The 15,048-nt window shown below is 34.3% G+C and overlaps 2 protein-coding genes and 1 long non-coding RNA gene across 3 annotated transcripts in view; 2 read left to right on the top strand and 1 right to left on the bottom strand.

Annotated features, from left to right (window-relative positions):
* The first annotated feature begins 1,637 nt into the window (after positions 1-1,637).
* Positions 1,638-2,536, top strand: LOC137924843 (zinc finger protein 595-like). The gene has a single exon (XM_068768221.1). The coding sequence runs from the start codon at positions 1,721-1,723 to the stop codon at positions 2,534-2,536; it is 816 nt and encodes a 271-aa protein (XP_068624322.1). The 5' UTR covers positions 1,638-1,720.
* Positions 2,537-4,637: 2,101 nt separating this feature from the next.
* LOC137924991 (uncharacterized) overlaps positions 4,638-15,048 on the bottom strand; it is a 61,226-nt gene continuing 50,815 nt past the window's right edge. Inside the window, exons 5-6 of the mRNA XM_068768420.1 lie at positions 6,889-7,134; positions 4,638-4,872 (exon numbers count right to left, since the gene is read on the bottom strand). Coding sequence (XP_068624521.1) covers positions 4,759-4,872; positions 6,889-7,134 — 360 coding nt within the window. The 3' untranslated portion in view covers positions 4,638-4,758. The remainder of the gene's footprint in view (positions 4,873-6,888; positions 7,135-15,048) is intronic.
* On the top strand, positions 8,751-11,079 carry LOC137924992 (uncharacterized). Its single transcript, XR_011107622.1, has 3 exons — positions 8,751-8,825; positions 10,422-10,476; positions 11,050-11,079. It is a non-coding gene; the product is annotated as an uncharacterized lncRNA (long non-coding RNA).

The following is a 15,048-nucleotide window of genomic DNA, read 5'->3' as shown; positions in this document are numbered from 1 at the left end:
TGTACCATCACCTAAACTTAAAGGCAACAGCGGCAATTTATTGAGCGCGCTATTTAGGCAGCGAATGCCACTGAAATTAGCCAATTTTATCGGCTATGTTGGTTACTTTCATTCGCCTATTTAATTACAGTAATCAATTATATTTATTGTCCTCTTCGGTGTTTAATGCCATGTAACAGTATAAAAAAGTCTGTCCGTGTGTTGTCAAATAAATTAAGTTCGCGAACTTTAACGCGGAGTTCATTCAAACTCTAATATCTGTCACCTGTATAAGAAACATTATTAATTAAATAAAATATATTAAAATGATGATAATTAGAAATTTATTTAAGCAGTATATAAAAAAAGTTATTTTAATTATCTGAGACAATGACGTTATAATTATTATAAATAAGAAAGCTACTACTTCGTATTGATTAGTGTACTTTTTGATGTTTTTTTTTACTAAGCATCATATAAAGTAAATAATATGTTTTTTAATACCTATAAATATTCCTCAAATAAATATAGCATATTACTCTTTATTTTAATAGTAGTAAATTTGATACAAATATAAAAGTAATATTTAATCTATAATTCAATTATATAATATCTGGATTCCACTGTCAATGTCACTACAATATAGGCGCATTTTTATTCAGTTCAAATTTACTTATAAAAAAAATAATAATGATTAACGCGTTAAGTATATTAAAATCAATTTTAGACTTTAAAAAATGCTTTAACATTTGTTTTCTCTGTCTGAAAAGTTTAAATGGCGCCACCAGTATTTATTCAGAACTAGAAATAATTGGCGAAAGTTTTAATTTAAATTTGAGCTTAGCTAATGTTATGGAAAAAATATTACCGTCGCATGTAAGTTTTTAATTATTTGTATATTTGCATTTAATATTTAAATTGTTTATTATAACAATATGAAAGTGAAGGTTCAAAATCTTGACAAGCTGATGGCATCATCACGATATTTGAATTTATTATTTATTATATTTATAAATAATATATGGAGATATTTAAATATATATATTAGGCTACATTCATATATAATTATGTTGAGTAGTAGCCATTAGTATATTTATGTAAGGTGTTTTTATGTCATTATTTCCCATCTCAATTCAATTTAACTTATTTCATTTTATTTTTTGCTTTTTATAATATTAATTTGTTTTACCTAATTTCGTTAGTTTATCTCCGCATAACTGTTAATTGGTTGAGAATGCCTTCGGCATTAATTTCCCCATCATACATAAAATATATAAAATGTGTTTATGATATAAAATATATAAAACGTATTTAAAATCATTAAGTAAATTAAAGCTGGTAGTGAAAAGTATAGAGACAGGGAAGTCACCCTAACCAACTTTCAACCGACAATGCCTCATACAATGGCTGCAAAATAATATAACAAATTTTTAGGCCAACTTTTGGGAATAGAACCAATGGTACAGATAGAAAAAAAAACTTATATATACATGTTATATATATAATCAGATCAGTTATTTATATGCATGTATAATAATTTTATTTTCAGGAAATCTTCTTTGATCAAGCCTGTGAGGAATGTACAAATCTAATATTGAAATTGTTTATTAAATTACACAGATATAACAAGAATGTAATTGTATTTAAAAGCCTTCTGAATGACTTGGACAAAAAGCTTCAAAATGTAAATCAATGTGATACAAATGAGTTGTATATAAAAATAAATAAACATGATACAGAAATGTTTGAAGGTGAAAAATATGAATTGATACAATATGACAATATTAAGTCATTTGATTGTGATAAATGTGATATGAAATTTGATTCTGTTGAGGCATTGCGAAAGCACAAAAATCTACACAAAGAAACCCACAAGGCAACAATATGTGATGTCTGTGGTAAGGCATTTAAAACCTCCATGTCCTTAAAGGCACATGTCAACTGCCACAAAGTAAAGGCATGTCCATACTGCTCTAAAATTCTGAAGACACATTCGCACTACAAAATCCATTTAAAAAATCATGTAACATCTGTTAAAAAGAGACGGAACAAACATTACTACACTTGTAGTAATTGTGATTATAAAACTGTAAATAAAAAAACTCTGGAGGCTCATATAAATAAAATACATTTGAAAATTAGACCCTATGTATGTGAAACATGCTACAAGGCATTTTATAAAAAAAGTAACTTAACAGAGCACATAAACACGCATTCACAGACTAAAAATAAAACATGCGAGATCTGCGGTGATCAGTTTTGTAATGAAAAAACTTTAATTGAACATCAAAGATTGCATTCTGATTATAAACCATATGACTGTAATGTTTGCGGTAAGAAATTTGTAACATCGGGAAGAAGGTCAGACCATATGAAGAGTAGTCACATGGAGAAGACGGAATGTTGTTTATTTTGCGACAAGAGATTTAGTCTGAGGAAGGAATTGAATAGACATGTAAAGAAAGTACACACAGACGGTCTTCTAACATTAAGTAATTTTGATGTTAATGATTCCAATTACAAATATGACAATACAATAGTGTTTCCTGTTCCTTGAAAAAGAAATTGCAAAATATTAACATAGGATTTATAACAATTATATATAGAAATAAAAAAATTATTATGTCTGTTTGTTTTATTACATATAACAAAAATATAATTTTAAAAATTATTATCAGTTTCAACAAATCTCTGAAATGTCTGAACTGATTTCGACAGGACTTATACTGGCAGGTTGCTGTAATGAATAACTTAGGCAGGCATTTTTATTTTAGAAAAATGAAACGGAATAAAAAAAAATACTATTTTTTTATTATGATGTATTATTGATGTATGGCTGTGAAGCGTGGACGCTAACTTTGAAAGAAGAACAAAAACTGCTAGCGACGGAACGCAAAATCATGCGGAAGATCTTGGGACCAGCGAGAAATCAAGACGGATCTTGCAGGCTCCGAAAGAATGCCGAAATTGAGACTTTAGTAGCACAGACAAATATCATTGTCGAATATAAAGCTCAACGAATCCGCTGGCTGGGTCACTTGGAGCGAATGGGATCGGATCGGAGCGTGAAGGTAGCGTACCTGGAAAAACCGAGGGGTCGAAGACCAGTGGGTAGACCCAGGTATCGCTGGATCGATCGCGTTGAGGCAGACTTGCGCGAATTGAATGTCAACCAATGGCAGACGATGGCGCAAGATAGAGGAAAGTGTAAGTCTCTCGCTTCGGAGGCCAAGACCCACTTTGGGTCACTGAGCTAGCGGAGTAGTAGTAGTAGTAGTAATTTTTTATTGTTGTTTCATGCTGTAGTGGCGGGCACAACCAGTTTAAAATAAAATGAACTTGTTGTCCATACACAGAGATAAAAAATTACTTATCTTTTTAAATAAAAACATTTTTAAATATTTGAAATATGTCTGTTGTATACATTTTTAGATGAACACAATTTTGATATCTTGGATACATGTCCTTGTCTATATTGTACATATAGTAATTTATTAGCATCCTTTAGCATATATATAGCATCCTTTAAGTTAATTGATAATGAATTTAACTTTTTTTCATTTTTTTTATTAAGTAATAAATGTAGTCTGAATAAATTATAATACATATATATATATTTTCCCCTTTGTGAAAAAATTTTGCGTACTGCAGATCTTATAGTCAAAGAACACGACATAATTTAAATCGTAAAAATAATTTATTGTATTTAGTGTTCAAGCGAGAATGCTGCGTATTTATATAATGCCGTGTTCGAATTCAAAAGTAGAACGTCGATTCGAATTAATATTAGAACGCAATTCCAAATTCAGGCGCTGTCAGTTGGAAAGCCGTTGCAATTCTTGTTTTGTCAATTATTACTATGAATACTCTCTTTAATGTATCAGATATAGATCTAAGATAGTTTTATTTTACTTTCGCGGTTGGTTTTTAACCATCACACGTAAAAATTTCTATACAGGATGATTTTTAAGCATGTAAAATCTTTAAAGAGATGCTAGGAGTTATTGCCATGTCGCATACCAATAAAAAATTATTACTTTATACAGGTGTTTGAAAATAGGTGTGAAAGCTTTAAAGTTTTATTTGCCGACAAGTGAGCTCTAAATTCACATGTTTACATCTATAACTAGTCATCCTGCACATTTATTACACGTTGTGTTCTTCGGTTCGAAAATCAAAAAAAAAAAAAAAAATTTCTGAATAGGAAATGAAATATATTGGAGATAGAGTAAAATAATTTTATTACAAAATAAGGTACAAAAGGACATGGTTTTGAGGGTTTAACAAATTGTACAAATTTTACACTGTAGAATAAGTGTCTAAAAAATTAAAAATGAGTATTTGAATTGTCATCCGAGTATGTGGCAGTTATAAAATCGAAAAAAAAGAAAATATTTAAAAATAAATAGGTTAGAAATATTTCGATTGTTATTATAATTTTAAATATAGATAAAAAATTAGTATTTCTAAAATTTTTACATTTCATATAGTATAACAGTTTTTATCTACACTTATTGTACTAAATAAAATATATATATACTGTTAGATGATAATTTGATTATGAATTTGAATAAAGAAAATAACATTTTTACAATACTTATTTCTTACAACAAATGTAAAAAATAATATTGGTATATTTTTGACATAAATTAACGGATACTGGTAACACTGTGGTAACTGTTTTGACATTGCCATTTTTTTTTAAAATTTTAAGGCAATGTTAATTCTTTGATCACATTGTACAATCACTTTGTATATTTTAAATTTTTTTTTTTCAAATTAATATTTGTAACCGCCGCCTTGGTTGGCTGGTAAGTACTGTTGTCCTTGGTTTGGCGTGTTTATTGAGTTCGTGTTTGGTTCGGGATATCGTGCCTCACCTTCGTATGACACCTGGAAATATAAAACAAAAATGAAATTAGACATTTTTTTAATTGATTCAAGTTTTCAGATGCTGAAGGAAACTAAAATTTATAGATCATAATATAAAGTGTAGTATATCAAATAGAATTGAGATTCTTGAGGAGCAATCCATGGTGGTTTAGCACTTTTCCAACTGCTTCCGACCAGCAAGTTCGCAGTCGTCGTTCAATCCTTGTACCTCCTACATTGCCTACAACTATACGCTTAAAACGACAATGAGCTGTATAGATTGCTGCTCGCAACGAAACTGAAAGCGTTCGTATTTATATATACCTTTCTCTGTCGCATACATCTTCCGTCGCACTCACACAGACGACACGTATGATTGGTTATAAAGTAGGGATTGTGATTGGTTGTTTGAATAAAGTTAGTTCTATGATTTATTAACATAGTTTTTAGTTTTGATATAAATAGAGTCTTCGCTAATATAATTCAGTCTGTTCTTTGCACCCGAGTGTACTTTTAACTTCAAGAGACAGTTTCTTAAAGTTTGTCTAGATTTTTAGAGCTCCTTCGTGCAATGTGACCATAAAACCTTGATAAGAGAAGCCTGAAAAAAGCTGCTGGCGGAGACAGATAGAGACTTATTAGGTTTTGACTACTGGTGTTTATTTCCTAAATTCATAAATAATACTCCATGTGTCAATGTAAGGCAGATTGTACCAAATTAATTAATGATAAAGTCTATATCACGTCTCTAATTGTACGGAAAACATACTTGAAGTTGGAGCATCCGGCGTTAAATATTGCACATCGACCTTTGGAGTGAGACTATCGGCTAATTTATTCTCCGTAGAGCGTTATCTCTGTCGCACGACTGATAAAACGTCACATAGGTAGTGTGAGACAGAGATAACGATCTACAAAGCCGAAATTAGCCGATTGTCTATTTCCAAAGGTCGGTGTGCAGTATTTATCACAGGTACATGTCATGTCGTTGTAGAGTCTTCTTTGTTAATGTCTATTCTACAGGGCCGTCCTGTTTTATACGTTTATGCCAAGAAACTACTAGCGCCATCTTTTGACGCCGGACTTAACTGAGTTTCGACATGCTTTTGGTCAAATTGATAAACAGTGAATTTTGAACGATGACACTTAAAAAGAAGTGAGATACCACGTTGATAAAAGTCACAACGAGCCTCTTATGTGCCTTAAATAGATTCTTGTGATTTTATGAAAACAAGAATCTCGTAATAGAATTCCATATGGAATAACACGCGGTTTACTTCATAAACTATCTTATTTCATTTAGGATGGTACAACTCCACTTTCAAGGTTCTAAATCCTTGAGAGGTTATTGTTAGTACAGGCTTCTCGTCTCGTAATAGGTAACCTATTATTAAGTAATTATTAAGAAAACACTTGCCGGATGCAATATACAATATCACAGCATAACAATCTCGATCTGAATTACAATAATTTTTCTTTGCTACAGAGGCCGAAGCGACGCGTCTAGTCGGTAACGACAGAGATGCAACAGTGTACAGAGGGAGTAGAAAAATGAACGCGTTCTTAAATAATGAATATGGATGCGTTTAAATGAATGTCACATTCTAAGCTATCGTAGCAGTTATTTAAATGACTAAATTCCTTTATAATTTAAGTAAACGTAATTTGATGTGATTGATGTAAAGATGTTTGTGTTTGGGTTATTTTTGCACTTTTCGAAATTTAGGTCTCTGAAACAGGAGGTCTGTGATTGAAAAACTTTTTTCTGGGATCGTGTTTCAGTTACAAAGTTGAATTTTGCTTGGAGGAATTATACCCGTGTAGGTTTATAGTGTTGCGACTGAGGTATAAACGATACGGGAACACCCTGACCATCGCTTGCAGCGTTGTGAGTTTTCATCGCCCCCCATCAGGGAATCCTATGTGAGGTGAGGTAGTGTTGGAATGAAGAAGGGAATATAAATTCCACTGCAAGCGTGTGTGATGTGAAAAATAACTTTACAATTTCAGTAAATGATTAAAATGGTTGCAACTTACATCAGCGTTGAAACCATTCTTCCAGTCAGCGGTGTACTTAACGATCTGGATGCGTCCATCTGGAAGTGCCACTCTATACTCTCCCCTGGTCACATCACCATCTGATACCGCATTGTGTCTGTAGTCATTGCCGTCCTCGTTCACTGCGTACGCGAAGTCGAACGGCATACCGGGCTCATGATGGTGATGGTGGTCGTGATGGTCATGGTGGTCGTGATGATCGTGATGTTCATGGGGATGATCACCCTGGGGACAAAAAGAACATTATAAATCCACTGTAAAAGTGGACTGTGGAAGTCCCAGCGCTGGTAGGTGTTGGAGATAGTAACAACACGAAGTACTAAGTGGAAGTGTGTATACTCATCAAGCTCAACCTATATTTATAAAGATTTGAAACAATGTTCAACCAATAAAAACCTTCAGCCAATCACAAGTCAAGAAATATTATAGAACGAGACAGGTGTCATAAATCCGAGACTTCTTTTTTCAAAATTTATTCAAGAATGTGTCTTATTCTGTTGTTTAACATATCTAAGTTTGGGGACTCTGTGAGTCTGAGCTGATGCTCTGGTGAGCAGCGATTTTCCTGGAACCTAACCCAGAACTGACAATATGACCATCCGATATCTCACAAGTTCTTGAGTTTCTTGGAAGGGACGTCGGAAGTTTACATTGTTTTGCAGACAGTTTATTTCGCAAAGTAAAGTATAGGAAATAGATACACCTTGTTGTCTAGTTTGCGCTTACTACAATAAGCCGTTTGCTAATTTTATAACTAGCGCCCTCTTTCGACTGATGTAAACATAGAGCGCTCTGGCGTGGGATTCCCCTGTTCGATGCGATGCAGTCGAACCATTCGAACGCAAATTTGAACACGGACGCCATTAGTGATGGCGCTCCCGTTGCGTTAGGGTCATGTAAATTGTAAATAGTCTTTGTACATATCTGAAACACCTTCTCTATCATCACCAACAGTCATTACCTGCCACAATCCGTATAGGACATCGAGTCATCCACAATAGAACAAAACGCTACTTACTACACCACATCGCCTGTTCTTAGGGCCGACTGCTGCCTAACCTATCACAGCGTGGATCAACTGATGTTGGATCCGGATCCACCCTTGTCTCGCCTGTGATCCACGCTGCCGTTCCAAACATATACACAACATCAACACTACACAGCTCTACTCGGGTAAAGCGGTTCAATACGTGCAAACATCATCGTACAACTGAAATCTGCTCCAGCTTCTGTTTTATTTTTAAGTCCACGGACCCTTCTGCTCCATGAACTCAGTTTTGATGAAGCTGTAAAAGCTTCCGGGCTAACAGCATCAATTTCAACCCATATCAAATTTTTCATTTTTCTTTCCAACGTGCTCTCGTGGTAAAATAATTTCACTCGCCAAACGATTATACAACCAAATAATATTTCACATAGTAACAATAAATAAAGTGATTTTAATATAAAATAAAATATTTTTTCTATTACAATGTCACAAGTCGAAAATCACTTGCAATTCAAACTGTAAAACTTTAAAACAATCCATAAAAGATAGAAGCATATCAAATAATATTTATACGAATAAATGTTTATTTTATAACTTTATAACGAGATGTTCTAATCACTTCTAACTGTTTATTTATCTGGAATGATTCGTAACAAATGTAAATGAATATGGAATATTAATTTTAACATTAATTTAGCCCTGAAGGTTTGTTTATTTAGTCACGGTGTGTAATGTTACGGAGCGAGTTTTACGTTCGCAACACCGATATTTCTGGCGTCCATCTTGAATTTATCGACGAATATCGCGCCAATAAAAATCTATTGGATTTGTGTCGTAAATGTTTGCTGTTTTACGATTATGTTTTGTGAATGTTGGTTAGTTGGTTTATTTAGTTGTTAGTTAATTGCATAGCATGAAGATGCGATGGGTAAGACTTTGTCACGTTTGATTTTCTTAAATATTTATTTATCAACATTGATTTTGTAACAAATTACTCCCTCCATCGTATCAGCTGATAGTTCTTTTAAGCTACCTGAACTGTCCTGATCCCTCTCCCCCCGCGTCTATAACTAAGTTAGCTGTTGCTTCTAAACTTCAAATACGTGAAATAAGGTTTATTTCGACTTGAAACAAAATTTTCGAAAAAGAAGCTGTCTATAGGGCGCTCGCGTTTGATAACTGCCGCCAACGCGCTGGCTGGCCGCTATCATATCATTGTTGTACCATGATGGTCCGAAAGGATGCTCTTAGCTGTCTCAGGGAGCGCCACTTGAGACGGCGGCGCCCGTGTGCATTGCACACCCTGCACTATAGGTTAAACCTAACCTAACCTAACCTAACGGTGGTATAGCTCCGTTGCCACTTCTTGTTTCTGCAAGCTACGTCGGTGACCTTAGTTCATCTGCGGATCTCCTCGCTTCTTATCTCATCTAAGATTACCTAAGAAGCTGTAATAAGAAGAAGGTGATGTGCGAAAGAGGTTCAAAATGTGATGAATGAGAAATTATGAAGAATAAAAACAGAAAGATAAATGAACTATATATATACGGTAATAAAAATATTGTAAAGTCCCTGTCCCACAGAAAGAAGGGGGAGCCAGAGGCCCCCAAAAGCGGGGGCGATAAAACAGCTATTGCTCTTCATTTGACTTTGAACCTCGGATGTCATCACTGATCATAGAAACCACCGCACCACACTGGTCAGAGCACTCACATAGGCCAATAAAACATTTTGAAATATTATTTTCGTCGAAAAAAATGTTTTTTATCATAAATAATTATACACCTATCCCCTGTTTTACACGGTAAATGTTTTACACCTTTTCGCTTTTACACGGTTTTCCGAATAAGTTTTTTTCTTTTTTTAATTACCGATTTTATTACCATCTCTCATTAGTAAATATTTCTGCTTTAAACATCGAATCGGCACAAATAACTTGGAGCAATGAAAGTGAATTCAAACCTTCGATTCCGAAAAAAAGAGTGAGAGTAATTTCTTTTTTGTTCTTCCGTTTAATGTATATTGTAATTAAATAAAAAAAACAGTTTTTCCGTAATATATTAAATATTTTAACTTGTCAATGCATTTTATTTTTATTTCTGTGTACGCCTAAAATTATTGAAAAAAAATCACAACTGTTAAATAGCAAAATTAAGCATTTTCAGCAAGCTTTTCGATTTACACGGTTTTGACTTGAAAGTTTTTAATTTTCGATTTACACGTTTTTCTCAGGAACGTATCTACCGTGTAAATCGGGGGATAGGTGTATCTATATTATCTTGCAAGTAACCCGAAATGATTGAGACTTAGAAAAGTCTTTGTAAGATTTTTTACGATTCGTCCTAACTGAATTCTTCAAATTCAATATTCCAGTAAACACGATATTTCTATTTATTTTGGGGCATGATATTTAGTATTTTCATAGTAATAGAATCACTATAACAAATAAGTACTTAGATGTATATGTTTTTGGCAGAATTTAAAAAGAAAATCTGTTTAAAAAATATTTTTTTTTTTACTTCAGTTCATAGTCGCATTGATGTCTGTCTGTGGTGCCACTGATTTTAACATACATATAAGTAAGTTTTTATTTATAAAATATATATATGTTTGACGGGAGTTATGCTGCTGACTTGTTAAGGCTTTGTGAGGTTTCGTCGATATTAGGCTCGCAGAAACAGGAGGTCCACGAGGTAAAAAGTTTACTCTGGCTGATAGTACTCTAGTTGCAACGAAGTCGTTTGTGCGAAGAAGGACTATACCCTTGTAGGTGTATAGTGTTGTCACTGTAGTGTAAGTTGCGAAGCAAGGACTACTCGGCGGTCGGGAGCGGTGGGGGTGTCGTGAGTGTGTGAAGGAGTGTGCGAAGAATTGAGATTAAAATATCTAACTACATTTATTATGTAAGAGAAGGACCAATATTTAGCCACTTCCGCACATATTCACAACACAGAGTCTACTACAGATGCACTAATCGGTGTAACATAACTCCTGAAGATGCCCCGTGGAGAGGTGAAACACGGGTTGAGTGATTTAACTGTGGCAGTTGTGTAATTCGCATTGTTTGCCGCGGGCTGGCGGGCGGTGCACTTTGTTGCACAACTACTACATGCATATGCGAAGTGTTAGTAAATCGACTAATTGAATTTCAGAAAACAGAATGAAATTAAATGACATGGGTGAGTACAAATATTAAATATATTTTATAAGTGTTTAATATTTATTTTGTTATTTTGTCGTTTTAGGCCATGGAGATTAAAGAATGATATACCATAATCGCCTCGCGGGCATTGTCACAGTAGGGTGTTATGTTACACTGCCGTATATCCTCTAGAAACTTGTCTGTGAGAGGCAATGCTATATAATTAATGGACAATGATTGAATAATATAAGATTGTATTTCGATAATCGAACCTTGGACCTACCATCATAAGTCTCAGTCTTTGACCACTAAGCCACAATGATCGGTCTTACACCGCCCAGAACCAGCAACTTTTTGTGATCTGAACTGTGTCGTTGATCCACCTGGTGGAAGGTCTCTCGTTGTCTACTCAACTCGTCACCACTCAAGTACCTTTCGGCACATCCTCCAGTTTCACTAGCCATGTACCCCGCTGCTAATTCACACGAGCAATTCTTTGAAGGTCAATGATCTTGGTACTCTTGCGGATCTCATCATTTTTGATTCGATCTCGCAGAAACTCTGGGTGACTTTGAACCTTCTCACGAGGTCTGTAGCGACCACGTGTTGGATCCGTATGTCATATGCCAACACACATTGGTCAAAGACTTTCGTCTTTCAACATTGTGGTATTTTGGACGAGTAGAGATTTCGGAGGTTCCTGTATGTTGCCCATCAGTGTTTTACTTTCATACATTATAAACATTTAACACGTTCACTGCGGCTTGAGGTCGATTCAGCCTCATGGTAAACTTTGCACTGGTGCGGCGCGTAAAACTCGTGTTTTCTCTCTAGTGCGGCGGCTGTTTACACACAACCGTATGAGATATGACAAAGACAAATATAGCTTTCTTTATGTCTGCGAAGCATTGACTCAATATTGTAAAAAAATATTGATGAACATGAGGCAGAAAAGGCCTCAACCGCGCTACTAGGAAGTTCAGCTTGAGGCTGATTCGACCTCAGCCGCACCAGCTGAAAGTTCTTCAAAATTGGGCCCGCAGTGAACGTGTTAAATACGAAAGTTTTTTTAAATATATACTTTAGTATCGGTATCGTTCTTGAGTACTATCCGTATTATTGGCAACTCACGACGATAATTTTTTAAAAATAAATCATTATTGTGCGTTCGAATTGAAAATCGAACGCGGATTTGAATTCGAACCTGCGGCGATTCTAGCTCGTGCAGCGCCCCCTAGCCCCCCCCTCCCCGCGGCTATAACTATTAACTTTGCCGTCGTAACAAGAAAGTGTTTTCATATACCAACAAGCTATTTTATAAGTAGATATAGCTTACAGTATGGTATTAGTTACGGCCTTTCTTACTATGACGGCAGAATGATACTCATTGTTTTTATGCCTGTAGCACATCTCTGTTGCGAAACTAAGCGGCGAACCGCGATAGTCCATGTTTCGTCTTGTGTTTTAAATTTTATGGACAGCGAAATAGAAGCGTAGTGTATGGAACTTCTGTTTCGCTGCCTATAGAACTTACAACATAAGGCGAAACTCTACTGCCGTCTCGGGGGGCGCGGGGGCGCCCCCTGAGATGGGGGCGCCCGTGTGCATTGCACAACCTGCACTATAGGTTAGCTTTATAGCTGTCATCACGTTACGTTCAAGATTGTATATATATATATACACCACATTGAAAGCACCTGGCTTTAATTTTTTCTTGTCATCAAATAGGAATAAATACGTGCAAAGGTATTCTCTTTAATATTTACAATTACGTACCATTTTATATCTAAATAATCGATGTGATATTTTCAGAATACGGTGAAAGGCTGTCAAGTGAGTTGTTCGTTTATATGACTTTGAAGATTGTCTATTCGACTACTGCCTTCTATTATTTAATCATTTTATTTATCTCAACTATTAATCATGTGTTTATTATTTAATTATTTATATATATCAGAATGCTATGAATATGTTCCAATGCAATTTGTTTAACTGAAAATAAGGTAACGTGTGGCGATATTTGGGAGAAACATTTGATTTACTATTCCAATGTACTAAACATATGACAGATTGTTATTTAACAAAATATACACATTATTGAATATAATAAATTACGATGATATATATATATATATATGTGAGTGTGCGCGTGCGCTTGTGTGTGTGCGTGCGTGCGTGTGTGAGTGGTAGTTTTAACATCAGGTGAGACATTGGTCATATGATTTGCCTATATTCGATAAAAAAGAACTAAATATCCACGTGTTTCAATAAAAATAATATAATATATTTCAGTGTGGTCATTATATACATGGTAAATGGAAATAGGTGAAAAAGTTTTTAAGTTATTTTACTTAATTAGCTGTTTGTTCATTCCTATAAAGTTTTTCTCATATAACCAAACGCTCTATAAATTTATTTTCTTTTAGGTGTGGAAAATTTCGGGTTGGACGTGAAAAGATGTAAGTTAAACTTGTTTACACACTGTTAAGCATAATTTTCAGGTTACTTACACATTAACGCATTTAAGGCTGTATAGAGCGAGCAACAGTTCATTTATAGATCCGGCTTTCGAAGCTGTATTTATAGGATCATTTGAAATTTGTTACGCGGGTCGTCAGCCCCGAGAACTGTGATTGCACGGTGAATTAGACGTTAGATCTCTTATACAATTGAATTAGTATAAAAAGGAATATAAAAGTGAATTTTTATGTCAGTGTTGAACAATGGTAACGCAGCGGTACAAGACAAAGACATACAATATTATGTAATTCATACTTTGTGCATTAATTGCAATTTATTTATTATAATGTTTAGTTTGTACGCAAAAACATCAAAACTATTTGACAGCGATCCGTGAAACCGTGTTTGGTTTTAACATAATAAACAAAATTGGCTGCATCTCCTAGTTTTCGTGTTTAAAAATTAAAAAAAAAAACTATATATTATCAATCATGTCATAAGACATGGCATACATTAAAAATACAGTCAAATACAGATCTGTTACCGTAGAGATTCAAAAGCAATATTAAAAAAAGTATCTTGTTCTATCCAAGAATATTATATATTCAGGAAGCTAATTATTGTCGTGCGCTCTTTATAAAACTGTATTTGTAAAGAGCAACTGTTGAGTTTCTCGCCGTAGCAGAACTGCCTTCCGAGCAGCTTCCTGAAGGGACAAAAATGCCGACATTTTATGTTAATTGACTATTAGAAAGTGCTTATTTTGAATTACCATTGATCCAAGTTTTCAGAGGATAGGCAACAGTGTCTTCTGCGTAACTTGTTACTACACAGCGATCGCGAATTCACCTAGCAAGGGTGGTGTTTATGTTATATCTCTTAATAGATATCGTTGGAGAGGATATATGCAATATGTTTAGTTCCCGAAGGGGTCTAGGTGGACAACCAGGAGTACATGAGATACTCGTCGGGTTTAACATAAAATGAGACTTCACGATTTGAAATCGTTGAAAATTTATCTGTTTTTCATAGTGAAGACATATTTATCCATGTAGATCAGAGTTCCCCAAACTTTTTTGTGTCGTAGACCCCTTGCCATGTTTTTCCGTGTTGGGTAGACCCCTTACTTACCTGATATTGATTTTCTGTAAATTTCTAACTGCAGTGAAGTTTAGTGTTAAAAACTTAAAGTAAAAACACATGTTAATTTTTACATTTATTAATTGAATTTAAATTAAAACTACTCAAAATAAAAATTTGTATCTGTTATGTAAAATATACGTAACATTAAATAAACATAATTTTTTTACTTCATAGGTAATTTTATAAATAATGTAAATGTTTTGATATTATAAGATAGTATGATGTAAGTAAATAGGTACTATATCGGTGTATGTGTTGAGATCCACGTGTGATCGTGGAGCCCCCTTTTCATTTCATGCACCCCCAAATTTTTTTTCGCTGACGTAGACCCCTTGCAGGTTGTCATAGACCCCTAGGAGTCGATATAGACCACTTTGGGAATCACTGATGTAGATATTTATTTTGA

The sequence above is a fragment of the Battus philenor genome, unplaced genomic scaffold (assembly GCF_028537555.1).
Source record: "Battus philenor isolate CCGP_79_NKW_IND1 unplaced genomic scaffold, ilBatPhil1.0.hap1 SCAF_25, whole genome shotgun sequence".
Lineage (NCBI taxonomy): Eukaryota > Metazoa > Arthropoda > Insecta > Lepidoptera > Papilionidae > Battus > Battus philenor.
The sequence above is the reverse complement of the archived record's forward strand: the minus strand, read 5'-3'. Positions and strand labels throughout refer to the sequence as shown.

What these genes read in the sequence shown, in the direction of transcription:
- LOC137924843 (XM_068768221.1), top strand. Translation starts at nt 1,721, where the DNA reads ATGTTTGAAGGTGAAAAATATGAATTGATACAATATGACAATATTAAG.